Source organism: Dermacentor albipictus, chromosome 8, assembly GCF_038994185.2.
Source record: "Dermacentor albipictus isolate Rhodes 1998 colony chromosome 8, USDA_Dalb.pri_finalv2, whole genome shotgun sequence".
NCBI classification, from domain to species: Eukaryota; Metazoa; Arthropoda; class Arachnida; order Ixodida; family Ixodidae; genus Dermacentor; species Dermacentor albipictus.
In genome coordinates this window covers 121,401,307-121,429,181 of record NC_091828.1, presented here as the reverse complement: position 1 = coordinate 121,429,181, position 27,875 = coordinate 121,401,307, and the positions used below count along the sequence as shown (strand labels likewise).

The following is a 27,875-nucleotide window of genomic DNA, read 5'->3' as shown; positions in this document are numbered from 1 at the left end:
CAAAGTTATGGAATATTTAGACACCCTAGACGCCCCTGTCACGCGTCTTGTTCATACAGTTGTTCCGGAAATTCGAAAATAATTTTAAATAAACAAAAAATTTCGCGCTCCGCTTGAGAACAGTACGCGCCGCCCACGAGGCCAAGCAGGCCCAGGGCCTTACTTGAGCCCTAACGCTCAGCCACGTCCCTCTTTACCCTTCCCCCTTTCAATAAAGTTTATCACCACCACCACCACCACCCACGAGCGCAAAATTTGGCAGAGATGTTCACAGAGTATCCTATCCGCAGACTGGTTGAGGACTTGTTTAAGTCTATCGTAGTTTAAACTATGCACCCTTCTACAATCCTCTCTTAATTTGCCCTTTAATTTTTTTCCTCTCTCCCTCTGGCGCAGACGGCACCCATTCAAGCGTTCAAGTACGTCCTCGGTGTGGAAGCACAAGCTTCATGTTGGGCCTCCACCTACAAGCTCTACATGAAAAAAAAAATAAAAATAAAATAGGCGCGCGCTACGACGAAGCACAAAATGGAACCCCGCAACCTGTGTGTCCCGTGCACCAAGACCACCGACGAGAGATGCCAATTGCTTCAGCACCGAGAAGCCATTAACGAAGGGCTCCTTGGCGCGGGACTAGAACTGTGCGAGGACGTCCGACAGGTCGGTGGCGCCCGCCTGGCAGTGACTCAGAGTTCGGCCTGCGACTACCCACTCTGGGCTCATCCGGACGACCGGGACAAAAGGGCGGCGTTCAAGCTCGCCAGTGATCTGCTCACTTGTCACTCGCGTTGTTTCACTGCCTTGGAAACATACTCCGGCGCTTGCTGCACCTGTCAGGTGCGAGAGGCGCTCAGCAAGAGTCCCACATTGAAAAGCTTGACTGTCAACTTACTAAGTCGCCGCTTAGAACAGCACGGGAATGACGCTGACGTCTTCGCTCTCGTCGAGTGTCTGTCATCCCTCGACGAGCTCGTCTTCAAAGTCGACAGCGACTCGGCCTACTGGGCGGGTAGACCTGTCGATGGACTGCTCCTGGCACGAGCTGTCAGAAATCTCACGACGCTTGATGTCAGTGGCCTGCGATTGAATCCGCAACATATGGAGTGGTTTGTCGGGGCGCTCACAGCAAACCCCACCATCGCTGATCTAGCTGTCGGAGGCTTCTTCTACAGAGCCGGCGTGCACGGAGAGCTATTCGCCCATTACCTGACCAGAAGCGCCGCCAGCCTGACGAAGCTAACGCTGAGAAACGCCTCCGTTGACGAGGACCTCGTTCTGTGGAGGATACTGACCGGAGTGTTCTGCGAAATGACATCATTGGAAGAACTCAATCTGGACTTGACCATGGACTACGAAATCTTGTAAGTGACCATTCGACGCTATTTACTTTAGGCTTGAAGGTAACTCCGGTAATTTTTCGAGGTCACCGTATCCGAATGGAACTTACTGAGTGCGTTCTTGCGCATGCTTCCGTAAAATATTGAAGCATTCAGTCTCGAGAGTTGCCCAGATTTGTTTACAAATGAATTTCGTTCATTCTCTCGTGCCACCTGCCTTGCCTGCTCCTCAGCTACTGGCCAGATCGCGTCAAACGGTGGTATAGGCGGAGCATGCTCGAAATGCATGGCAGACGACAGGGTTGAGGAGTGAGCTATAGTGTTTGGTGTGAGAAGTTGATATCGCAAGAAGTTACGTTATCTGTGGACGCGTAAGAGTTGGGGGGTAGGTGTTGTTGCGTTGCTCGCAGCATGAACTTGAGCCCTCGCCATCCGCACATAGCTTGGGCTGATGCCGATCGTGTTCAGCCGAGGTTAAGCCTCACAGACGCCGAGTTCGTGCACTGCTGGGCGACCTGAGCGACTGACCTGAAGCTAATAGGGCCATTGGGACAAAAAGAAAACTGTTTCTGTAGCCCAGTTTTGACGATGCGGATTTGAGATAAACCATTCCACATTTCTTACAGTACACACGGAAAAAGCTGAAAGCGACGACACGGCGTGCGTTGCTGTTCTCGAAGGCAGCCAGTCGCACTCGCCGTCGCTGTTTAAATTAAGTGTGACTACGTACATCAGAATATTTTTGCGCATAAATTGTTATGCTGGCTCGTTATTTAGCTTCTCAAGTGTATTGTTTTCCACGTAACCCACACCAAGTGGATTCCAGCAGGTATATAGCGGCCCCTTCGATACAGCATGCAGCCTAAACATGCCTCAATCAGCTGCCAATGGTGTCAATACCAACCTCGGCTTTTACTCGGGAAAACTGCGCGCTCTCTAAATGAATGACCATACACTCAACATCCTAATCTATGCCTACTTTACGGAACACATTCCTTGTGCGCATTAAGGCAATACGAAGAATGATAAGTAGGCAGCATAACAACGCTCCCGTTCTACGGTCTCCCGCTCGCTGTGTTCGAAGGTGTGTGGACGCTCATATTAGCGCGACAATGAGTGATGCAGCAGTGCTTACTTGCACAAAAACTGCGTGTTTTGATATCTTCTGACAGTAATTTTAATTGATGTCACCGGTGAGCAGCTAGCGTTATACCTCAAGCGAACGACGAGCGGTAGCTGTAGCTGCCGATGTAAACAAATGCACCGGTCAGTAATTTGAGCTGTCAGCGGTGCTCTTGGCAGGATACAAATTCGGGAAGACGTGCTCCACATCTTACAGTGAGTATGCGAAGGGCTTCCCTGTTAAGAGGTAAAGCACCTGAAATAGCAAGCAGCACGTGTAAGATCAGTGATTAGGGCTGCCCTTCGTCTTCACGTTACAGCACGATACGTTTAACATGGGCGCTGGCTCTCGTGGTGGCGGTTCGAATGCAAACGGCGATTCATGGCTATTGAATTAGCCGGATTTATAGCTGTCGTTGTTTGACAGAGCCGACGAACTCGTGCCGCTGACATTGTCACGCGAAGGCCAAGTGCGGTCAAGAATCAGCTGAGCCTCTGCTCTTCGCTGGCTTCATTCGCCCCGCGTGCGAGACCGCCACTTGCACCTTCTGACGTCACACGAAGAGGTTCGCTCGGCTTCTTGGTCAGGTACCGGTTTCGCTTTTGCGCCTCATTAATTTTTGAAAATTAATTTCACATTTGCGGAACAATTCTGTTGTCAGACGCGTGACCGGAGGGTCTCGGGAACCTAAATATTCCATTGCCTTAACATGGCCCTAAAATCTCCGGAGTGGCCCTTGAACATTTACTGTACCTTTTCCCCATGGACCAACGTGAATATTCAAGTGGCTTACATATTAGTAAAGCCCTGCGATACGCTTATTCTATTGCCCTGCATTACGGCGACCGTAGTTCAGTCCTCGAAATTGGGTTTGCCTCGCCCGCCCTTTTTGTTACGCTGACGTCGTCTTCGAACACACCCGACGACGATTTCTTGAAGCAGTGCGCATTCGGGAGTCGAGTGGGCTAACCCCTTAGCCATGTCGGATCAACCGCGGTTCTATACCACGTGATGCAAGGCGGTGCGTTGCGCGCAGACTCCAAACGCAGTGGCGTCTGTGCATGCACTTCGGAGGCCAGAACCAGCGATGACGTAGTATACCGGGATCAGGTTATGTGGCGTCGCGTAGAAGATGTTATTGTCAAAATGGTGATGAGTATGCGTGCGATTCTTTGTTGTGATGCTCGTGAAAACAGCATCAGTAGCATAATAACATACACACACGATAGAGGATGCGCTGGATTATAAAAAGCATCGAAAACGAGAATGACACCATCAAAGTCGCAGTGAGCATGCCAGGTAGGTTACACAAGATTTCACTGGACTACATGGTACGTCAATAGACGCGATGGTAGAACGAATCGCCAGTGTACCAAATACTTGGCGGAGCTGCTGCTTAAAGGCAGCCGAGTCAGTAAAGGCGATCTCGTGATTGAAGAACCAAGTCTTCGCCACATCCGTCAAGTAGAAGGAGACATGGCGGAGCTTGAGGGGTTCGTCCCAACGATTAGCGGAACTTACTCGATCGAAGTCGTCCAGCCAGTGCTCCACATCGTCCCTACGAAGACCAGCGAAGAGATGGGGGTCACGCTGGTGGCTGCTTAGAATATACGGGGTGGCTTGCGGTGTCGCAAAGGTAGCGGTGGAAGTGGAGGGTCGGTTGGCCTTAGACATGCTAGCCGACAGCGGGCGCAAGAGGCCGCCTGAAAGAAGCTCCAGGTGGTAGGCTGAGTGGGTGGAGTACTGAGTATCGAAGAGTCACCTCCACCATCGTATGTCGTCTCTGTTGGAACGACGTTTATTTGGCCCGATCAATGGCATCGAACCAGCCATGGCACACATCTGATGATGATGATCCCAAGGCACTGAAGATGAGGATCGATCAACGTAGGATAATGATGATATACAGATGAAGAAGTACGTGCGTAATAGACGCCCACAATATATTCACACTCATACCAACCAAATGATCGCGGCATTCTCGCAGACAGACAGAATGACGGACAGAGAACTTTAGTTAGGTCCTGAGGTACCCTACGCTCAAGGCGGTAGAGCAGCGGGCCGGTCCCAAGTCGGGACGGGTAGGCCGAGCCTCACCGCCGCATCGTGGGCCCCCTCGACGGCCCTGAGTTGATGTGGAAAGTTCGCAAAAATAACTATTGTAACTCCTGCGAAAAATTTACTGGAGCAGCAAAGAAGAATACATTTCGTTACTGATACTGTGTATGGTCGAGCTCTGTGCCACCAGGTGGCTGCACCGTGCAGACCATTCACATTTGCGCTTATGCTCATCCCGTTGAGCGGCACAGTCAAGCGGTCAGACCCTGTCCCCTTGAGCTTGCGTTTTCCCTCGCGAAACGCTATTGCGTTTGTAATCTTCCAGTGTAAAGTGGCGGCCGCAAACGCGCAAATCTAGGCGCCGATCGGAGAGCGGCAGTCCGATGCGCTGCAGCCAGTCCGCTCGTGTGCTGCCTTGCAGATGTACACGATGTCGCAGCTTGACATATTGCCAGTCGCTACGTTTGCATTCCACAACGCAACAAAGTCGAATCATAGTGCTCGCGAAATGAATGAGACCGAATCTAGCCGTGGAGCTCTCGTCAAAATGGAGCACGTTGTAACACAAGCAGACGCCGCTTGCTGTGTGCCGGAAGTGCTGAAATGTAGTGAGAAACAGTTCTTGTGCATTCTCTTTCTGTTACTTTCTTTTTATAGAAACAAATTAACTAAGATTCCAACTATTACGAACATCATTTGTTCGTCATAAAGGTGGAAAAATTATCGACGACACGCCCTGAACAGCCAATCAGATAGCTCGCCCTAATGATGTCATATGGATCATCTACGTCATATGGGTAGGGGCGGCTGAAAATTCCGCCGAGCAGTGTGCTGCGATCGGCAGCGATGTACATTTTTAAAACCCTGTAACAAATTACACGCTTTACGCGGAGTACTTAGATGAGTACGCATCATTATCATTAATTGATCATTATTGATGATTGATGATCATTAATTGACGTCAATTAATGATCAGAAGGAACTACTCTAACGATTCCGTACGTTTGTACAAAGTCGTTTCAGGGTCCGTGTAACGAGAGGTGCTGCATGGGTACTTATCTGGCACAAAAGCGGCGGCACATCGAGGTGCGCGAAATGCTGCAAAACATCAGAAAATGAAATTATGGAATTATGGAACCACTTTCTGATTATGAGGCACGCCGTAGTGGAGGACTCCAGGAATTTCGACCACCTGGGGTTCTTTAACGTGCGCCTAAATCTAAGTACACGGGTGTTATCGCATTTCGCCCCCATCGAGATGCGGCCGCCGTGGCCGGGATTCGATCCCGCGACCTCCGTGCTCAGCAGCCCAACACCATAGCCACTGAGCAACCATGGCTGGTCAAAACATCGGAATGGCCTCGGAAAAGCTAATCGCTGTCGGGGCAGTCCTGGCAACAAGGCTGCGAAGACACGCCTGAACGTTTGATGCCAGCCAATTTTCGCGCACTTAACTGGGCCATGAAGAATGTTGAACGAAGCAAGCATAACTATGACTTTGGGTTGACTTGTCTTGACGCATTTAAGAAGCAATTCTGATACACCCTGCGGTTAGCATGAAATTTGGTAGCGTGGCTATGTATTTGGGAAGGCGTCATGTGGTAAAATTGAAAGCCATATAAGATGGCCCCACACGTGGCCCTCTTACGGTAGGTCTTCGCAGGGTGACAGATTTGGCTAGCTGGTCATTCATTATCGTGAATGTTTGACCTTACGTTGTCCACGGTAACGTTTAGATGGCACTAAAGGCAAATAATTTGTCAACAAAACTGTTGAAATACGATTTCCCACACGCAGCACACGTTTCGTGCCAAGAAAACACTTCAAGAAAGCCGCATCCGAAGCGTCTGCATTCGTCTAGCGCAATTCAAATCGGCCGTCCACGAACAAAGAGCTGTGACGTTGCATACGCCATTACTTCCTTTAACTACCGTCGGTGAGTATAACTGGCGGTACAGTTATCATCATTTTCTTTTAATTTTTGTTTTTTTTTTTGCGTAGAACGCTAAAGTGCCGCAAACCGACCGATGACCCAGTCGAGAGCATCGCCAGACTCCACGTGGACGCACAATTTTGTGCTGCTCACAGAAGTGCGGCTTGCCGCCCGATCCGCCCGTTGATCCGTGATTCGCCCGTTGATCCGTGATTCGCCCGGTGATCCGCCCGTTGTCACATGATTGCATAACAGTAGAGCGCACCAGACTATGGTATTCTAGTACACTCTAAAACAGTAGCAACCACACTCTAAAAACCGTTGCACCCTTTGGTGTGTGCATTTGCCACACAACGGTAATCTTCATCTGTCTTGTCCGCAGTTCTTTTAATGCGGCGGGCCCGGTACTTTCCTGTAACGAACGGCATGCGCGTTATCAGCATGACGTAGCGTTCCCGACAGGAAGGTAACGAGCGCGGCGTTTTCAAGAAAGGAAATGCGGGCAGGACAGATGAAGATAATCGTTGTGTGGCAAATATACACTCCAATGAGTGTAAACTTTTCTTAGAGTGCAGTGAGCCCGCCTCGATCTGAATTGGCTCTTGCTACTTGCCGTGACAGCAAGAAATAAACGGTAAAATCACTCTCACACGGAGTGCAAAGCATCCGAGATTGCCCGCGTGGGCGGCAGTCTCGGTTACTATGGAGTCACGAAAGTGTTTGGATTCCTAGCTGTCAGATGGCGCCACATCATTTGCCACTGGTGTCGTGGAGTGTAGTGGCGATGACCGCACATTTAGATCGTTGGTGTTGCTGGTCGTCTGATAATTTTGTTTTTCTTTTTTTTTATTAGGGGCGTACTATGTTATTGATGCGGACAACAGCGAAAGTTGGTCGCAACATTTTTTTTTAAGCGGTTCTTTACCCATGTAAATAGTTTTTTTCCACAGCGAGACGCCACAGTACGGCAGGGGCCGTCAATCGCGTCGCTTGAATATCGCGTGCCCATCTATTACGGGCTTCGCGAGCCAGAAACACAAGCACAGCAGACTTCAATAGAGAAACTATGAAAAACATGAGAGCGATGATGGCGTAGAGTCGAGCGAGAACCGTCTGACCGCCCGGTCTCGTCGTTGTCAAGTGTAACGTTAATAAGTCTTTTTTTTTCCTTCTAAGAATCAAATTGATGCCAACAAGTAATATTTTCTTTCGTGTTATAATGCAATGCAATTATCTTTTTTTATTACCAGTGGTTGAGTACAAATGACAGAATTATAAGGAGGAGTTGCTATGTCATTGGGCTTAGTAATATAGTATGTCCCCGGGGAGTCCCAAGTCGTGCCATACACATTGAACCTTAATTTCTCGATTACCGAACCTCTAGCTGTTCTCGATAATATTGACGCCTTATACGTTCTCGAACATTATCAGTTTAGATTGACTTAACATTTGCATATTTATAGCGTCCCTCTGATCTTTGTTCTGTACACTCACTGCAGGTCATCGTGCCACCCACCCCCGCACTTACCGTGCACTCTTCTGAAAAGCGAACGCGAGAGGCGAAAACGTTTAGCTTGCCCACTCGCGCGTTCAAACGAATACAATAAATACGTGCGCTACATGAAACAATCGGGTTGGCGGGAGGGGAGGGGGGGATGCACGAGCACGGCAAACGTGCACAGCAATTGAACAATTACGGCATCGATTAACGATTTCCTGAAACAAAACGAACTGGGCCGAGTTCGCATAGCACAGCCGAGACTTGGACGTCACGTGCTAAGCACTGCACAGGAGGAATGAAAAATAATGTGCAGTGACCATCGACGATGATTGTCAATGTAAGCAAATAGCCCAAATGAAAAAGCGAGCGAACGACTGACAGTCCCCACCTCAATCTCGCCCATCCTCCCCCTTTTCTCTTCCCCACCTCCCCTTGGCCCTCCTCTTACGTCGGCTGCCCGAGTTATTCTGTTCATTTGTTTAGCTTTTGCAGTTCTAATATTGCGGTGCGACTTCGTTTTGGCCCATGTCGCACTTTCAATCTCTTCAGCGCACCCCTTGCGATACTTAAGCGTGCATGCAAATGGCGAGTGCATGCGCCCTTCAAAGCCAAATAGTTGCGAAATCAAAGTCCGCCTTTACGTACTCTCGTGTACATCATGGCCACTTTACCCACAGCCCAATACGACCGCGCCTTTGTAAGCGTCATCTGCTATATAGTTGCGGGAATATCCTCTAGTAATGATGAGCTTTTTTATATATGTAGCGACTCTGTCCTGCCCACGTCTACATCTCAGCTAATCCGTAAATGGTATAAATTTGTGTTCTCTTCTTCATAAGGCAACAGTGTGCTTGATACATGTTCGCACAAACTTCTAAAGCCTCTCTTTTGATGCGTGTTTTTTCAGCACTGAAGTGACCGGTCACTTCGCCGAAGTGGTTGTTCGCTGCCCTACCCTGCGACTCCTCCAGCTACCTCGGCGAGGAGAACTGTGCCGTCTCGAGTTCCAGAATGCCTACCGAGGTCCACGATATGACGTGGCGCAGTGGACGAGAGCCTGGCTCAAAGCTCTGCAGACGACCTCCAGCTTGCACGAGCTGCGCCTCAATTTGCCAGACATGGACGAAGTGCTGTGTCGCACTCTCCTACAAGCTGTCGATAACAACAAGACGTTGACGAAGGTGGTACTCCACGAAGTGCCGCTGGTCGCGAATTACAAACCCAGCATCAATGTGGCGGTCTTGTCTAGAACCATCAAGGAGCTCAGCCTCGGCGACCGCGTTCACCTCATGGACCTTTCCGTGACCTTTTGGAACGCGCGCAATATATTGGCATCCACGGACCTTTGCGCCGTGAACTTCGACAACCTCCGCATCGAGTTCAGAGCCGAACACGGCTTCGAACACGTAAAGGCATGCAGCGAGGTGCTCTTCCGCCGCGGCACCTCAACGTCGTTCAACATCCGCTGCGATAGGATGATCCAAGCCGCGTTCGAGACCTTGTTGGATTGGCTAGCCAATTCGTCCACGCTGACCCACGTGGAAATTGTCAACGATGAGCACATAAATATAGCGCACGTATACTGTGGCTGCGCCGACATGTGCGACCAGGTGCTCTCGGCGCTGGCGAGGAACGCCAACGTCGCTAGAGTGAGATTGGTTGGCGTCAGGGTGCAATTGAAACACTTCGACATGCTCTGGGACTGCGCCTACAATCATCGGAACCTCGTCGGGATCAGCCTGGATCCAACTTACTGTCTCTTCTACCCGTGCATAAATCACAGAAATTTGCGGACGAAACAGTTCTACGTGACTGCCTTGAAGGTAAGGTCGATCGTTCTATCATTTTTTGTTTTTGTTTTTTGGTGCAGCAAATGTACGAAAACTCCAGGCACGCTTGCGATTCAGCCGCCGTGCTCCAGAAGCGACGGCTCATGCACGGGATGAACATCCACTGAATCTGCATTTACCTGGCGTATGAAAAGAATTAAACTGGATAGATAAATGCAAATGTTTCCGTGACGCAATTTCCAGTCGAAACCGCAGCGCTGGTGCCAGCGCCGGCAGGATGTGTGGACCAACAAAGTGCTGTTTCCTAGAGACCGTAGAGATCTCTGTCGCCGTGATCGATGAGAACGTAAGAATGTACACTGTCCGACTCAAGGTCAAATTACGTAGATGCGCCAGCGAATTAGGTTCTCTTAGGAAAAATTGGTCTTGATCCAGCATCCTACATTCTTCATATCTGAAGGGGTATATGGTTTCTTCAATAGGAAAGTGAGACACTTCGCAGTGATTTTGCGTGCGTGCAGATACATTACCTTGCTTTGTTTAGAAAAAAAGTAATTGCTTTAATATTTAGCAACATGAAACATATAATAATTAGACCCAGAAGAACATTAGATGAGCATTAGACTAACCCGCACGTACCTATGATTCCGTAGCAGCTGAAAAGCAGTAGATTTCTCCAGCGAGTTCGGTTGGAAACTCCGCTGCAAGGCATTCCGTCGTGAGTAGCTAGCGAGGAATTTTCTCTACAGTCTGTATTGATTGATTTGCCTTCTTTCTTGTCTTACAAATGCTTCGCTTGTTGAAACGCTGACGCTCGAGGTATTGCAGACGCACAACTTTCGAACTCAGCAAAACCAGTGTGTCTAACGTCGGTTTAAGTGGTATCGGCTGCAAATCTAGCGAACAGTAAATTGCCCACAACTTACCTGCTTTGTGGGCAGCTTACATGACATCTTAAGCTACTCGTTTTTTCCCTGCATTCCATGAAGGTTCTGAAAACTCTAGAAAAAATGGTGACCAAGCGTCATATCACCGAAAAGTACTTAATTTCTTTTCTTCTGCTAATTCGGTTTTGATTCCCAGAACGATTGTGTGTTGTGACGTGAGCACTCATTATGTGGTCACGTGGGAGCAAGATATAGCGACGCCTTGACGCCCGCTCAGTCGTCCGCTATGCTGCCACATCGGCCCTCCCAATGAGTAGCAGCATAGCGGACGACTGAGGGGGCGTGAAAGCGTCGCAATGTCTTGCTCCGGCGTCACCACATACTATGTAGTGACGTCACAACACACTATCCTTCTGGGAGTCGAAACCAGTTAGCAGTAGAAAAGCAATTATTTTAAATAATTAGGGCCGCAGTGACACCTTACTGTATTTTTTCCGTGCTTTATTATCACCGGGCCCTCAGTTGAAGGGGGAAAAAACTTGGAAAATAACGCGTCCCTCACCGCGTTAGCGATATTTCGTGATCGATGTAAGCTAAGATTCATTTCTTAGACTGAAGGCAATTTCCCCATTAATACTTCACCGTTCTTTCAATTATATCAAAACTACGTAATGGAACTAGTCTGGCTGTTAGATATTACATGTCTCTGCTGGATCAGTTTGAATACACATGTACACGTGCGTCTGCACATGTACATCCCTCATGCAGATGTATGAGGCACGCTGAGTCACCAAAATCACCTTTTCAAGTTTAAAAATGCTGTTAGATTTTGTTAACATGGCACATTCCAGCTTTGTTCTTTCGGAGCGGATTGTTTACCTGTAGGATTAGGAATTACATATTTTCCAGAACCAAACTGAAATTGTAAGCTATCTATCTTGTCTCTCGTTTTCCCTTGTTAGCGTCAGGAACTATTAATGTCAAACTAACTCGTCTGAGAGCATATTGTTTCAATCTCGAAAACGATGTTGCCACACTGCACTGGAAACAAGCGCCAGCTGTCGTCATGGCTGGTGTGTTTGAACGGTTAGCAGCGAAATGCACAAAGCTCTTCGTCAGTAAGTGCAGTTTGGCATGGACCAGTCTTTTTGCTTAACGTGTGTCCAACATCACAGCTGGCCAATGCTCTTAAGAATAGTTCTAGCGTAATAACTGTCCTCTGAATGCTGGCCTATGTTGGGCAAAAATATGACTTCCAAGGGGACAGCGGCATTTTACTCCACATGCAGCACGGCTACAGCGTGGCCTTCGAGATCCGCTTCCTTTAATGTTGAGAGAGCCTTCGCGACGATCTGCGATGTTGACGCGAGATATTTGCACACACGTTCATTGCTGTTTCTCTACAAAATTTTGAACACTTGCCACAGCTGCAGGATCTCATGCGCAAGAACGCCGATCGGATCAGTGCGGCGGCCGGGTTCGTGTTGGGCGAGGAGATCCGAAAGGGCGCCAGAGTCTTAGAAGCCCTGCACAAACACCCACTGCTGCTGGAACTGGTGCGGGAACGATCATCGGTCACTGACGCCGAGGCCCAGGCCATGGCCCAGCGAGCCATGAGGATGGTGCGAGATTGCAGCCTTCGCGACTACATGAGGTTGACCGGCGTGGTCAAGGAGAGTGTGGAGCACCTTGACACCGACTCCAAAAGATTCCAGCTCGCGGACTTGAATGCTGACTGCTGGCTCCACGTGCGCCAATACCTGAAGATAACAGATGTTGTTATCCCACGCGGTGTCAAGTCTGCGACTGGCCCACCGGGCCCGTGCAACCCGTGAAATGTGTTTTAGCACGGGGCCTGCATCAGCCCGCCCTTCCCTCTCTCCACACTTCCATCCCCCCGAAACGAAAATTGTGTGCTTGGCCACGTTATGGAAGTGAGCAAGCCTATACAGCAAATCCCGTATGCATGCGCTAACCAAGAAATAAAAGCGTTATTGTGTACAGAGAATAGCTTTGCGCTTTTCGTTTTTATAAAAACCTTATGATAAAAAGTCACGCGAATGATTAGCATTTCACTTCTCCAAACAAATCAAAGATGGCCACATTTATAGCTATTGAGAATTGATAGAGAACACTTCCGGGCTGTATCAGTCAGACGAGTGTATCCAGTTGCCCCTCGGTATCATTCTCTAAAAAAAGTGTGCCACTATCTTGGACTACAATGAGAATCAAAACAGATAGTCGTCTTTGTTTATTTGTTGTCCTTGGTCTTGTTCACGCCTCACTGCGGTGAGAGCGCGCGTGCCTCTCAAGCGGCGCACTATAGAAAAACACGGGTCTTTGACTAATAAAGCAGTAGTTGTAGTCCAGAGTCTGTGTATGACGTTTTTCACGTGTGCGCAAAGGTGTGTCTCTTATTGCGATAGCGATTATACCGACACTCCAGGTGCATGTTTGGCGTCCAAGGGCGATAACACCATTGCCGCGTACGGTATGCTGTATGTGCGAGCGAAAGCACGCGACGGGAGAAGACAATTGCGGCTCAATCGGGCGCGCGCGAGGGAGGGAAGCGGGGAGGCAGAGCGGGAGGGGGGGAGGGGCTTAGACTCCGCCAGCAACTGCGTACTTAGCGCGGTCGCGCGTGTCGTATCTTGCAAGCGATCTCCACACGGCTCATACTTTTGTGCGTGCTGTGTTGTGGCGGCTCAGTGCACGTTGAAGAGATCGACAGCACGAAGGTCACTTCGCTCGCTGCTGCTGCCGCTTTTCCTCACTGCAGCGTTTTAACGGCGAGTGCGCGCAATGATCGAATGAGATGTGTTCATGTGGGCTTGTGCACGCGTGACACCATGCTTGTTAATTTAGTCAGCAAGTCTATTGGCGTTTTTCACTGGTCGATCTGGAGCAGCCGCCTGAATCCTCGAGCGAGCGCTCGGCTTTCACCAATCCGAGTGTGCCAGTGGAGCGCACGAACGCTCCGCGGGAGATCACACAGGATGTCTGCGTGCACGTGACACAAACCGGTTCCGCAAACTATGCCCAACACAATGTTGTGCGTACCGACCGGGTACCGATTTCGCTTGAAGACGGAAGTGACGCCATGTGACGCGTTCTATTTCCGCCCGAATCTGCGTCTCGGCGGCGGAGCAAGTGAGAGCGATCCGGCGCGGAGCGAGTTGATCCGAAACGACCAGTGGAACGCGCGAACCCGCTCCAGATCGACCAGTGAAATTCGGATTCGTTGCCGCGGAGCAAAAAATCCTGCTCCGAATCGACCAGTGAAAAACGCCATATGTTTACGAGTCTATACGGCTCATAAAACTACCATCCTTACTTCGTATAGCTGCCCACTAAATTGCTATCGCAATCAATGCTTCGCCTTTCGGGCGAAACTGGGACATCTTTTCAAGTGTGTTTCTTCGTCAATATCCGTTCCAGGGTGTGGTCGACAAGAAGGACTCGCCGGGCGTATATACGAGGTCTGTTAGAAAAGTGTCCGACCTTATTATTTTTTTTGCGGACACCTTGTGTCATTTATCATATGTAGCTGGGATGCTCAGTTGGACAAAGACAGAGCTAAGCAAGTTGAACAGATTAATTAAAAGGCTAGACAAAACAAAAGTGGGGTTACCGATTAACACGCCGGGTAATAAATTCATGAAACTGGGGCTCCAGAACACAATAGCCGAGATAATTGAAACTCAGCAAATTGCCCACAGAGAGAGGCTCTCTGGAACAAGGTCAGGTAGAGCAATACTAGGAGAGGTAAGGTGGTGCCCAACCGAATCCAATGTTTCTGGTGAAGGCACAGTATAACTAAAATATCGCATAAGAGAGATAATCAAGACGACTCCTTTCCCCAGAAGTATGCACCTGGTGCACAACCTGGAAAGACGAAAGGCAAGGGCCAAACCTCTCCTGCAAGAGATAGAACACGACAGCGAACATGCAGCTTTTGTAGACGCTGCATGGGTCAGAGGAAAGAAAGCCTTTACGGCAGTAGTAGTAGATGCAGATGGTCTCACTCGGGATGCTATCACAATCATGACTAAAGACACGACAGTCGCGGAACAAGTAGCGATAGCATTGGCTTTAAGGAATAATAAGTGGTCGAAGATTTACAGTGACTCTAAGATGGTTATTAGACACTTTACCAATGGCTTTGTAACCAAAAGGGCTGCCCAGCTAATCGGCGAGTTGGACAGCCAAGGGATCGAAATCCGCTGGTTTCCTGCGCACACGGGCTCTGTCGATCCATCTCGGAAGAATTTAAACGAGATGGCTAACGCAGCTGCACGAGGACATACTATACGTGTACTAGGCGAACAGGACCTTAACAATATACAGGAGGAGAACAGGGACCAATTACTTACATATAATGAAATCACGAGGCATTGCTACATGAACAGAATGGAATTCCCAGTGACACACGCTAAGCTCAATAGAGCTCTAGCGGTGACTGAGATTGTTGCAGACAAGAACTTATCCAAGTCTTGACTTTATTAACAAGATATATCCGGAAAGAGAGGTACCAATCAATTGCGAGAAGTGTAGTGGCATCATTACTCTGGATCATATGCTTTGGCAGTGCCCTGTGTTTTCCACAGACTGTGACAAGGAGGGAGACTGGTGGCGGCGAGTCCTACACAGTGGAGTTCTTTTCTATCAAGTACAGGCCGTCCAGAAGACCCACGATACGGCGGTAAGGTTAAACCTTACTGTCCCGACGTGGAAGCCGCCTGCGTCAACGGTTGATCTTCAGGACATTAATAAAGTTCATCATGCCATATCATACCACACCTGATAGATATGGAACAAGCGCGCTTGCATCAGCCGACCTTCAACCTTCATGCGCATGCCGATAGCATCAGTCGCTGGGACGCAGCGTTTGACTGAGGTTGTGCGCAGTGCTGTCGTCGGTTTTTTTTATTGCGAGTAAAATGGCGGGGCGAATGGAGCAGCGCTACTGCATCAAATTTTGCCTGAAACTGGGTGACAGCCAAGTGGAAACCATTCGGAAGATTTAGACGGCTTTCGGTGACAATGCTATGAGCAGCACACAGATTATGGAGTGGTATAACCGGTTTAAAGACGGCCGCACATCGGTGGAGAGCGAGCCACGCTCCTGTCGGCTATCGATATGCCGAAATTACCGAAGTGAACGCTGTGGCGGAGCGGGACCGTCGTGTGACTATCCTAGAAATTGCGGAAGAGGAGGGCATCAGCACTTTTTCTGCACATTTCATTATGACTGAAGATTTGGCCATGAAGAGAGTTGCGGCGAAATTCGTGCCGAAGCTGCTCACGGTGGAGCAAAAGCAACTTCGTGTTGAAGTCTCACAGGACATGCTGGATTCCACAAAAAGTGACCTCGACTTTATGAACATCATATCCACTGGTGACGAGTCTTGGGTGTACGGGTACGACCCGGAAACCAAATCCCAGTCGTCACAGTGGAAGCATTCCACGTCACAAAGACCAAAGAAGACCCGCGAAGGGCGCAGCAACGTCAAAGTGATGCTGACTGCTTTGACTCCTGCGGTGTGGTACACCACGAGTACGCACCACATGGTCAAATAATCACTAAAGAGTACTACGGATGTCCTCCGTCGTCTACGTGATGCTGTGAGGCGCAAGAGTCCGGATTTGTGGTCAACAGGAAATCGGCGCATCCATGACGACAATGCTCCTGCACATTCCTAGCACTTGATTAAGACTTCTTGGCGAAAACCCAGACTCCTGTAGTTCAACAGGCGCCTTACTGTCCTGATATGGCCCCGTGCGACTTGTGGCTGTTTCCCAAAGTCAAGAGGCCATTGAAAGGAGCGCGATTTCAGACAAGAGAGGACATTATTGCTGCAATAACAGCTGAGCTAAACCCCATTCTGAAAGAGGCCTCCTCGGAATGCTTCCAACAATGACAGCACCGCTGGGAGAAGTGTGTGGAGTCCCAAGGAGACTGCTTTGAGGGTGATTAGGTTTCCAACGCTCCAGTTATGCCAGTTCTTTTTTTTTTCTTCGGCCAAAGGTCGGATACTTTTCTAACAGACCTCGTATTACAAGGTTGAGGTTCTTTTCTTTTTCAAAAGGTGAAGGAACAAGCTACGATTCTTTTTCTTTCGTCAAACCCAGCACGGATGTACCTAGGAAGCCATGTGTGTGCGCAGAACTATACACACATATTTCGCTGACGTCACTGAACATCACCTCTTACACTTCCAGTATATGCAGCCACCATCACTGAATACCTTCGATATAGGCCCGGCACCATGCAGTCCCGCGGGTTACACGCGATATATGGCGCATGCATTTTGATGTGCTTTATTTGCCGCGATAACCATGCCAATTTGCGCGACGTTCAGCTGTCAAAACAGAAGCAAGAGTTTCGGCGAGATTGAGCTCTACAATTAACTAGACATCGTTTTGTTCAACTCATGGCAGCATGTTCAGTATAACAAACAAATGTTCCCCAAAAATCCCTGATCCTGTGGCTGGCTCGTGTCAACGCAACAAATTTGCGGAATCTCCGCAACGTGAGCATGCGGGGTCGCCACTTTATTACAGGGAATATTCGTTAATAATTTAGGTAGCTCTCGTTATTAATGTTCTGCCGCCGTTTACAACCGTATCCGCGGTGTTCTGCGAAGAATTAGCAACGCCAATTCAATATCCTCTGAACATGCAAGTAGCTGCTTGTAGTTCTGACTTCCAAATGCGCGGAGATTGGCTAACCTGTATCTATTAATGAAGGAATAAGGCGCATCAGAAGAAATGACGGTTCGGTGCCTGATTAGGGAAATGTGGGACACTTGGTGACATGGCGTTACTACTAGGAAATTTATTACATACTTCAAGCTCGCATACCGTCAGATGCATACAGATGCATGTACATTAAATGGTCAATATGCATGCGAAGGTAGAAGTTCCTGTGTGAAGTACATCCTAGGCTGATATTTCCTTAATCAAAAGCAAGAAGAGCTGGGCGAATTGGTGCGGTAATACAATGAAGCAGCTGTAAAGTTAAATGCAAAATGAACAAACAAATAGCAATTGAGTTATCGAAGGCCGTATACAGCCTGCGAAGAACCGTGACAACGCGCAAGTCATATGCGTACAACTTTTTAACATGTGCGAGTTTTTTTTTTTTTACAGGCAACCAAAATTTGCAGTACGACTACTCGGAACAAACAGCTTTCCTGGAAATTGGAACCTCCATACCGCAAAGTCCCACACGTCTGCTGTCATTTCTTACATGTGGAAAAATCAACCTGCACATTTTAGTTATGCCTGCGCTGGAGGCGTTTTCAACGACACGCGATGCAGACGTGAATTATACGCTTCTCAACATTGTTGCTTCTCTTTCCGAGTAGGCAGCGTCAGCAGCTAGCCAAGTAGCTCTCTTTATTTATATTTACATTTATCAGTAATAAAAACATCGCCACTTCCGCACAGGAGTCTACGCGAGTTATGCGGCTTGTTTTATGCTCCCCGCATTGTACATTACGTGGCCGAACAGTTCCGCTCATTACTGGTTAAACCTGCAACAATAATTGTGGAACGTGTTGTAATTGAAAAATTGTAGTTATCTTCTAATATACGCAGACTATACCCCTCCGCTAGAAATCTCGTGCCCTGTAGCCCTTCGGAACGCGCTCTGAAACTACGTGGCGTATTGGATTGGTGTTCTGTTTAACATTTATCGTGAGTCCATTTTTCGGCAGTTTCGAGAAGCGTTAAATACTCCTGGAGCTGCAGCATGGCTAAAGTTATGGCAGTGCCAAGAAAAAATACTAGTTGCCTTGCAAACGCCACCGGTTCCGGAGCCTTTACGGTGTTATAACTTCATTTACAAGGGGTTGAAAAACCTTTATTTGAAGAGTTTTCATCCCCCCCCCCCCTGTTCTTGGGGAAAAATCAACTCTCCGACTATGATCATTGGTGATAAGGGGTTTGATTTACGCATTTCTCTTTATCACTGAGTTAACTTCATAGTTGTGCTCGATGCCTAGCACCAATCACGAGGCACGCGCTTGTGTACATGAATTTAAAAGCTACGCAAAAGGTGACGTGCACCATACGTATAGTACGTCGTTTCGCAAGGTAGACAATAAAAAAAAACACTTGAATCTCTTTCTCCCTCTTTTCTTTTTCACCTTGATCAAGTATCAAGCATGATGACGGCCGTTGCAACTTACCTCGGCCAAGATAACATTGTTGTGGTAACAGCTGCCTCGCCTGCCAAATTCTTCACAAATCTACTCGCGAAGCACAGTTTCGTGCCTATCGTAAATCGTATGTCTCCATTTCCGCCAGTAGAACGAGCTTGTTGACCAACAAGTAGTTAAACACGTTCACGTGCGTCTTGCGATGCGCAGCTTGTATTCACCCGATATGTACACCGGTGCACGAGGGGATTTTTTTTTTTTGTTCGTGTATATATACCGCAGCTCCGCTGTTCTCTCCCAGCTTGTTGAGGTATATACGCAGGCGGAATTGCATCCGGCTCATTAGATGTCGCCTCACACATTCAAGCGTTTGCGGCTTGGAAATTCCTAGAGTGCTTACGCGGTCGACCGAGCACGTACGGACGCTGGCTGCGAAGCATGCGAGTGTTGCGAGCGTGAGGGAGCTCGGCCGGTCTGGAGCGTCCGTCTCGTCTTTGGAACGCATGTACAACGCACACTACAGGCCGTCCGTGCATAGTGTGAGGTGTCCAACGATGTCGGAGGTGCAGAAAGGCCACCGGTTGTGTCGTCACGGCAAAACTACACAGAGTATCAACAAAAAAAAAACGTTCTCAAGCGCGGTCAGTGGAAGAAAAAAATGTGAAAAAGTTCAAAGAAGCTCGAGACAATTTACTCGGTTCGTGCGTGGCGCATGAATGCATTACTAAAAGAAAGTTTAGAGAGGCAGGAAACGATCAATCGTGAACCTGTGATACATTAAAAAGTGTAAAGTTGTTTCAGGCCAATACGCTGAACTTATTAAACCGACTTCGAACGGGTCTGTTAACAAAGGTGAAGCAGTGACAACCTGCACTTTCTTAATCCTGGTATAGCTATAGCTGCTTCTCCGAAAACGGATGCAACACTTATTTCGAAGTCCACTTGAACGCTCTCGTGCCGCCCCGCGCTAAGTCCCTCCACGAATATTCCGTCTTTGAAGACTAAGCGCTCACAGGGACTCGATGGCGTAAATTTCATTCCCATAAAGGATCATTTTCAGTCATTAAACTAGACTCAAAATATAGAGCATTATCGATAGCACTCCTAGGTATTTATGCTATCAGCATTCTTTGGAAAATATGCCCGCTTTCCGGTTTGTCCGCTTGCACCTAACGTCTTTAACGCGCGGGCCCAAGTCGTCTAATAGCTTGGAAAATTAGGTATGTGCTAGTTGTCTTGCAGAGCAGACCACATTGGGCACTGGGTATGTGACCGAATAGAGAGCTTCTCTCTTCTGCCCTCTCTTTTCTCTTCCCCCTGCTCTTCTCTCTTCTCTTGTTATCTTCTCTTCTAGATTCTCTCCTCTCTCTCCGCTATCTTGTAGGAATCTGCAGTGAGGGGCAAACGTTGGGCGAGCTGAGATGGCTGATGGCTTCGTGTACTCTGTGTTTTCGCGCGCCTAGTTTGTGTTAAGCGCGAAGCACCAAGGGGCATTCGCTCGCCGCATCAGCCACTCTACATCATGCCAGCGTTGTGAAAGCGAGTGTTCGCGATGATCGGATGAGATCTGATTGATTGATTGATTGATTGATTGATTGATTGATTGATTGATTGATTGATTGATTGATTGATTGATTGATTGATTGATTGATTGATTGATTGATTGATTGATTTTACTTGCTTCGTCACAGTACAGTGTAATAGGAGGCGGAGCGAAAAGCCGTTCGAATGACGGTTTGAGGGATCCTCCGCCCCCTTTGCGAACAATGGCAGCAGCTGAAGGACATCACAATATCACAGCACTTTCTTTAAAGTGACACATTGCTTTACGTAAAGATGAAGCCATAAAGGAAAACTGAAAACATAGTTTATGCTTAGCTTAAACAAAAAAGAAAACTGATATATGTTTGCCTGATTGTTAACCGTGCTTTTTGGCTGTGCCTAACTGTGCTTTTTAGTTTGATTAGTAAGCGAACGTTTGCTGTATTTTATACGGCTAATGAAACTGCGAACATTGCTTCGTGTAGTTGTTCAATACTTTATTATCGCTATCAAATCTTCTTCCGGGGGCAACTGCGATGTTTTCTTTTCTTAAGACATGATATTAAACAAACCGCTCAGTGTTCTATTAAAACGTTATCTCCTCTATTTGCTTTTCCTCGTTCTGACAAACGCAGAATCATAGCGAGTAGCATGCTTTATTCTGGTTCAGTATGTGCTCCCGCAAACCCGTAACAGGGCTCTGAAACTGCCAGACAACCAGGCGCAGCCACACACGTGCAAAAACTTCAGTATGTGCGTTTCTAGTTTTGGTTCCTCGCGCCGGGTTCTTTGCAGACGCGTCGTACTGATATAAATCTCAAAACATTTGTCTTACCACGACCAGGGCGGCGTATGTAAAGTGGTGATATCGGTTAATCTACTGCAACGTTCATCTGCCAGCCGCATGTATCCGTGTGAGAGCCCTCGAGTTTACAACCTGTTGATAGTTAGCAAGAAACCGAAAAAGGTCCCGTCCGAAATAGCTTCCGGCAAAAAAAGAACAAAGGCGCTGTCACGCGAATGCTACAGAGAAAACTGCCGCCACCTATCGGCAAAAAAGAGGGTCCTCCTTTTTTTTGCCACAGCGACACCTGGTGATAGGCAGCCTTCACGCACACTTGCGTGCCGAGTGTGTAGTGCATAGGACTAATGGGTTGGGCGTAGTGATAAGGCTAGTGTTTGGAGCAATCTCTAATTCGACCGCGCCTACGTCACGCCTCGTTTTGTCTCCATGACGATGCAATTTGCGACGGCATTTTCCCGGGAGGTTCGATTGTGCATATAAAAAGAAGGCAGAAAACAAGCACCACGAGCCGAAACGCACGAAGATAGAAACGAAGGAGAGTGCCGTACAGCGAAGTGTATATCGACTCTTCTCTCTCGACGAACCCTCCAGGCACACACCTGACATGCGAAAGCCGAGTCCCACGCCAACTCCTTCGATCGGGAGCTATAGCAACAACTGATCGAGCCTCGGGTATAAACGGCGCAGCGAGAATGAAACGACGCGAATCGACGAACTCAGCAAGAACTGGGACACAGACGCACGTACGTACAAAAAAAACTTTAAATAAATGTCGAATAGGGAATACTGGAGAACATTATGGTTTCCTGTTGCGCCACAGGCGCTAGGGTGTGCAGCAGACGACAATGGCGTCTGCTGAGAAGAACGTCGCGAACAGGTGTCGTCTGGAAGGAGCAGACGTCCTCTGATGTTTGTGGTTCTCGGTGTCACTGGAGGAGGCCTTGGTCACGCCGAAACGCCGCCATCGAACGAGGTAAGTGTGGACATGCTTGTGACACAAGTACTCGTGCGAAAGGAAAAAAAATACATTTTGAATAGATCTTACAAGTGTGCTTCAACTGATAAGCGAAAACTCCCATAAATTTGATCGTTTCATATAAAGAAATGACCATAAATTAGGTTATTCGAAATCCCAGCGTGAAATTACCGCGCTAGCTACGAGAAACTAACGACAAACCCGAAGTTAAGTTTGTCGAAGTTGTACATTTTCATGGTTATAGCAGTTGAATGTGGAGCCTACCGATTCATGATGCTCCATTGTAATTGCCACTTTTACGTCCCTATTAGTGACGGCACCTCAAATGTGTTGTTCAAACGCAAGGTTCTGTCAGTTTCTCGTGTCTATTGCACAATTTTGTCTTTAATTTAGGGTCGTTATTTCTTTACCGTGAAGCGCCGGCTCACACATCTAACCGGCTTCACAATTACTTCAGCAGCATTTTTGTTCGAACACTTTCGTGCAATTCACTTGCACCGCACAGTGCAATTCGCCTTTTGGAATCGTCTTCCCGGCAATTTAGTTTTCATAACTGACTTCATAGCCTTTCGTGGAATGTTCAGTCAGCATACGTGCAAACATGCCTATCTTGGTTTCTTGGTATGCGCACCATATAAATAGCAGCTAGCCAATGAGATTGCAAGGCATGCATCTCCAATTAGAACCAATTCTAAGGATGGAATCGCTTTGGAGATGTCCGTCATTGGGACTTGTGATAGAAAAGTGCTTTTATTCCACTGGTTCATTTTAAGAAAACGCTGTTTTATGAATTGAATAACAGAAACAACTGAAACGGCAGGGCATTCGCATAATTAGGGGACAATATTTTGAAACTGGTGTCACACTGAGAAATTGTCCGTTGCGAACTCACCGGCTGCAATTCGTAAATTAATATACGCGATGTGAAGTAATCATGTAAAAGCCTAATTAGTGTTGTAATAATTAGTCGTACATGCATGTCTCGTGCAAGTAATGTCCGCCTCTTCGAGTAGCCTAGCTCTAGGACTGTAACTCTACTATCTGCCACAGGTAATTTTTAAATATTCTGTATAGTATCATAAACACTCGGTGTACCATCATCTTATCTTACCGTGCGATTGAGACCTTGTGAAAGCAAAACATGTCACATTTTTTCGAAACCTATAAAGCAGCCTGTATGTGAAAATTGTGGCACGTTTGTTTGGTGGTTTAGGAACACACTGGTAGTGCTAAAAGGACGCGCAAGACAGCTTTAGAGCTCACCTGAAAATCGTGAGAGTTGGTTGACGCTGATCTCGATGAATAAAGTGTTGTAGAACGCTACATGAGACGCCAGGAATAGCACGGGGTTCCACGTCATTCCTGTCTTCCTGTGTGCTTCACTGCCCTGCATTCATCGAGATGACATCTTTAAAGCTGCAGTATGGTAAATAATTGGGCCTAATTACGATTATTTGGTTTTATTATAACCACTAGAACATGCTTAGGCTGGCTTGCTTCGTGTGAACGACGGGACCGCCACCACGGGAGAGCTAAATGAAAAGGAACTAGATACGCAAGCGCTTGGAACACCGACAGGGGGCGGTGCTAACGTAGACATGTCCTACGTGGGTCGACTTTTTGGGCTAAGGTCCAATACACCTTTTCAATTTCAGCTCTCTACATTAGTAACACCCCTAACTGCAGTTTTCTGAGCCATTTTGTTTGTACTTTATTGTATACACCTTTTAGCCTGTTCTCTTTTTGGTTTCGTAACCCTGTATTATGACGTGTAAATAGCATGATACAAAATTCTGTTCTTACCCTTGCGCCTGGGATCTCTATGGTTCACAAGCGCACAAGGGTAATTCAAGGGCGCGTTACAGGTCCCGAAGCCCACTACCCGGAGTCCACTGGGGTATGTGCCGTTGCGCTTGGACCCTTTCTGAACTATCTTCTGGATCGGATCGTGGCTATTGCACACGATAAATGCGCGGAAGACGAGCCTTAAACAGTGTCGCTGCAAAAATCTCTTAGCTAGAATTGTTCGTAAGGGAATATTCCAGCCAATCCTGTTGCTGGACTCATATTAGCGAAGACCTACAGTCAATAACGACCAGAGCACTCGCAAACGAAAGGCTTTGCTAATTCTGCCCCAGATTTACACTTGACATATCGCGACATCAAGACTGGCTCAGGTTGTCACTTCAAGCCCACGCTATTTCGTCACGGTGACTATACGCAACTCTATTACGTGAAAGCATTAACGAGTTGATTATTCATATTAAGGCACACCTATGGAAAAAAGTTTATGTGGAAGCTTACCACCAGTCTATAAAGGTTGTAATTCCCAAATTAAAGAGCAGCTTGCTGTCTACTGTACAGTTCCACTTCTGGGCCCTTTTTTACGACAAAAGATAGTTACATGACAAAAACTGGTAGTTCCGGTACATAAATAATGATTGGCCAAAGATATTCTGCAATGCGCATCAAGACATGGCGAAATAACCACGCTATAATTCCGGTGAACAAGAAATGTACAGCCACAAAGTTGGTGCTAGTGTTTTAGATAGGTCAAACTGCTAGAGTGATTAACATGGCAGGCTACTGATGACCACAGCGTATACATACGTTTTCAAGGTTCGAATTTTGCGCTCTCGTCTTAGAGAGGGAGCCTAAGTTACTACACCTGATCGCCAAACTGTAAACACAAATGAGAAAACGGCAATGTTTGACGCGGCGAGGTTTCAGCCTTGTGTTTACGTGTGATTACGTCTGATTTCGCTTCCTTTTGGCAAGAATCTTTTGCCTGACACAGGAGCAAGCGAGAATTGGCACAGGGGACCACCAGCAAGTGGTAGACTCAACACTGGCATGTACTCACATTCCTCGGGCAATTTTTTGAATTTATTCATATTTCAGGCAAGTTTGCTAAACGCCCATTGATAATCAGTAAGTAAGATAATCGGATGTTGATTAACAAACAAACAGAGAAAGAAAGAAGTTTAATGATTCGAAATGCAGAGAGATCGGTCTAAAGTGCAGACTTCTAGCCAGCTACTCTGCGCGGGGGGAAGGGGAAGAGGGAAGAGAGAGGAGCATGATGGGCGACGATGAGCGCAGGAGCAGGATGTAAAACATATAACAAACAACTAGGTCTACTCAAAGCCTACAGTCCCGACCAGTACTTTTTGAAAAGTCAAGTAAGACTTGGATGGCCTGAAAACTAAATTTAACGGCTTGCCAAGGTCGTAAAATAATGCCATCCGACAACGGTGGGCTGTCGAGGCGCGCAAGGTCAACTCCTGTCGTTCTTCCACGTGTAGAGGGCAGTCACACAGCCCATGTCCTATAGCCTCAGGCACAGGGCACGGCTCACAGTTTGGGGACTCACGTGTACCGAATTAGGTACACGTGCCCCTGCATAAACTGATTGGAGGTAAAGACTTGGAGGTAAAAAGTGTGGCCCCTGAAAATGTGCGATTCAGTATGAAGCGAACATTGGAGCTGAGCACGATGGCATGCTGGGAACGACTTCAAACCTCTGCATCTGGGCGCAGAGCGCAGCTTCGCACATAATGGCCCGCTTCATGTGCCACCATTTGTCTTGGCCATAGGCGCTTGACAGCACTCACTCAGACGCTTCTTTCAATGGCGTAACCGCTAACAAGCTCTACTGTGCATCTATTTGAAGTTCGTTACCAGTGATGCTGCCAACTGGAGCATTGACTACACGTTTATGAAACGCTACAAAAGTAATGCCAAAAACAAACAATCGCAACGAAGCAGTGTTTTGTCGATTATAATGGTGATGACGTGACTGTCCTCTTAAACGGGGTGACGGCTGTACTTATTTTTTGACCTTCCTGCTGCATCTAAACAAGTAAAACTTTTTTTGCAAGGAACATTCTATTGCTATAATAAAACGTTTGCTTCATTACATATATTTCTTTTTTTGCACCATTGATAATTGCTTATGTTGCAATGGTGCACGCCAAGACAGTAAATCACAGGCAAAGGCGCTGATGAAAATAATGGTATTTAAAAAACATGTCACATACTTCTGAAAACACTTCTGATATGACATGGGCTGCAAATTTAAGTAGGACCTATGTGTAAAGCGTTTTAGTATGAATAGCTGTGCAATAGATGGCTAGGAGTTTGTTCTCGGTATGGGCATATATGCCGTTCTTTAGCGGGCTCATTTGATTCATTGTATTTTTCTCACAATATTTTACACCAGACATACTTTTGACGTTGCTAGATAGGTGATTTTTTTAGTATGCATAACATAGTCTATGTTTTCATGCCTGACGTTCCTGTTATAAAGCCCCAACATATATGGAGCCCGTGTTCTGTAAACTTGACAATGGAGAAAGAAAAAGATATCAATCTCTTCTGTATCTGTATCCTTTTTGTGATCCTGACGATGCAGAAATGTAGTGAAATTGCATGTTCATTGCACATAATTAATTGGTGGCGGAAGTGTATGTCCTCCACCACATATTTGTTGACGTAGGCTCTACAGCCATTAGAATTAAGGTATCGGGGAGGCTTATTACTTCCGTGTTTTAATCGCTCGATGGATACAGTGACAATCTTCTAGAGCATGTTCAACGGTTTCTGCACCGTTTCCACACGCTTTCCACGAATATTATTCTCAAATATTTCTCGTGCGTCTCCGGGCTTTCAAACACAACGATCTGGCTTCCAATGCAGGTACACTACCCTGTTTCCTGACGATTTGATTCGTAGCTGTTCGATAGGTCACTCTTGTCCTCCTGACGGTCAAGAACATTTCACAGCTGTCGAACACTTTCGTTGTCCTGCAGTATACTAGCTGTAACCGCACGTAGTATATTACAACTCTGTCACAACTCTCGAATTACAAAGCTACCCCCGTAACCATACTAAAACCGCGCCCCTAAATTATACTATAGCATCGCTTTCAAGCCTTCCCGCGTCTTTCACTGCAGCCTTCGGGTATGCTGTCTCGGAGGTCCTGCCAAGAGCGCCAGTGCTCGGGCGGCGTCGTTGACGAAGAAACGACTCGCTACGTGGGCCCATCTCCGTGGCGCTTCGGCAGCGTCATCGTCCTCGGCTTCTTCGTCAAGCTGTCGGGCATCCTCTTCATCCTGGTCGGCTTCAACTCGTCCGTACCGGCCCTCCGGCTCCTGGGATTCGTCGCCATCCCAATCGGCATCTTGGTCTTCAGCGGCGGCGTCCTCTGGGCCGCCATGGAAAGTTGGCGCTACCGCGCGGCCCTCATGGCCATCCACGCTCTGGACCCGCTGGCTGCGTCCGGGGTGTTCCTCAACGGGACCTCCGTCAGTTCTGTGTCTGTGAACGTGCCGCCCAGGAGTGCCGTGCATTCGGCGCCCCCCGTGGACCCCGACGGCCCCATGGCCGGCCTGGAACCCGTGCAGTTCAGCAAGTACCCCATCGTACTCCCGGTGTACGCGGCACCGGCCCAGACGTCGGTCTCTTGACCCGGAAGAAACGCCCACCGTACCTTGGCGGTGCCGCCGAACGCGGTGTGCGGACCTTGAGCCCCTAGCTGAAACAGCGACGTCCACATCAAGCGGTGCTGCATTTTGAAATGAAGTGGTTGTGCACTTCAAGCGGCACCGTCAAACTTCACCCGTTCCTGTGTTCGAAAGTCGGCTCGTGTCGATGTCATGTGAGGATACACCTCGGTCAGCCGCAGTAAAGATAGTTATTGTAATTGAGGATTTAGCTGTCGACACATGTATGTCGTTCAACGAAAGTGGTGCGGTTC

The 27,875-nt window shown here is 47.8% G+C and overlaps 2 protein-coding genes and 1 long non-coding RNA gene across 3 annotated transcripts in view; 2 read left to right on the top strand and 1 right to left on the bottom strand.

The window, feature by feature from the left end:
* The first annotated feature begins 523 nt into the window (after window positions 1-523).
* LOC139049318 (uncharacterized) lies at window positions 524-9,909 on the top strand. The gene is made up of 3 exons (XM_070524696.1): window positions 524-1,361; window positions 8,860-9,775; window positions 9,823-9,909. Exons 1-3 carry the CDS (start codon window positions 529-531, stop codon window positions 9,907-9,909), a joined length of 1,836 nt encoding a protein of 611 aa, XP_070380797.1. The 5' UTR covers window positions 524-528.
* Window positions 9,910-11,933: 2,024 nt separating this feature from the next.
* Window positions 11,934-27,875, bottom strand: part of LOC139049134 (uncharacterized) — a 73,852-nt gene continuing 57,910 nt past the window's right edge. Inside the window, exon 2 of the long non-coding RNA XR_011508132.1 lies at window positions 11,934-12,389. This is a non-coding gene — a long non-coding RNA (uncharacterized lncRNA). The remainder of the gene's footprint in view (window positions 12,390-27,875) is intronic.
* LOC139048577 (uncharacterized) lies at window positions 21,484-27,645 on the top strand. The gene is made up of 3 exons (XM_070522994.1): window positions 21,484-21,884; window positions 21,962-22,114; window positions 27,073-27,645. Exons 2-3 carry the CDS (start codon window positions 22,049-22,051, stop codon window positions 27,583-27,585), a joined length of 579 nt encoding a protein of 192 aa, XP_070379095.1. The 5' UTR covers window positions 21,484-21,884; window positions 21,962-22,048; the 3' UTR covers window positions 27,586-27,645.

Coding starts and splice junctions, on each gene's coding strand:
- LOC139049318 (XM_070524696.1), top strand. CDS start 529: ATGGAACCCCGCAACCTGTGTGTCCCGTGCACCAAGACCACCGACGAG. Junction 1,362..8,859: donor ACCATGGACTACGAAATCTT/GTAAGTGACCAT, acceptor GTGTTTTTTCAG/CACTGAAGTGACCGGTCACT. Junction 9,776..9,822: donor TCTACGTGACTGCCTTGAAG/GTAAGGTCGATC, acceptor TTTTTGGTGCAG/CAAATGTACGAAAACTCCAG.
- LOC139048577 (XM_070522994.1), top strand. CDS start 22,049: ATGTTTGTGGTTCTCGGTGTCACTGGAGGAGGCCTTGGTCACGCCGAA. Junction 22,115..27,072: donor AAACGCCGCCATCGAACGAG/GTAAGTGTGGAC, acceptor CTTTCACTGCAG/CCTTCGGGTATGCTGTCTCG.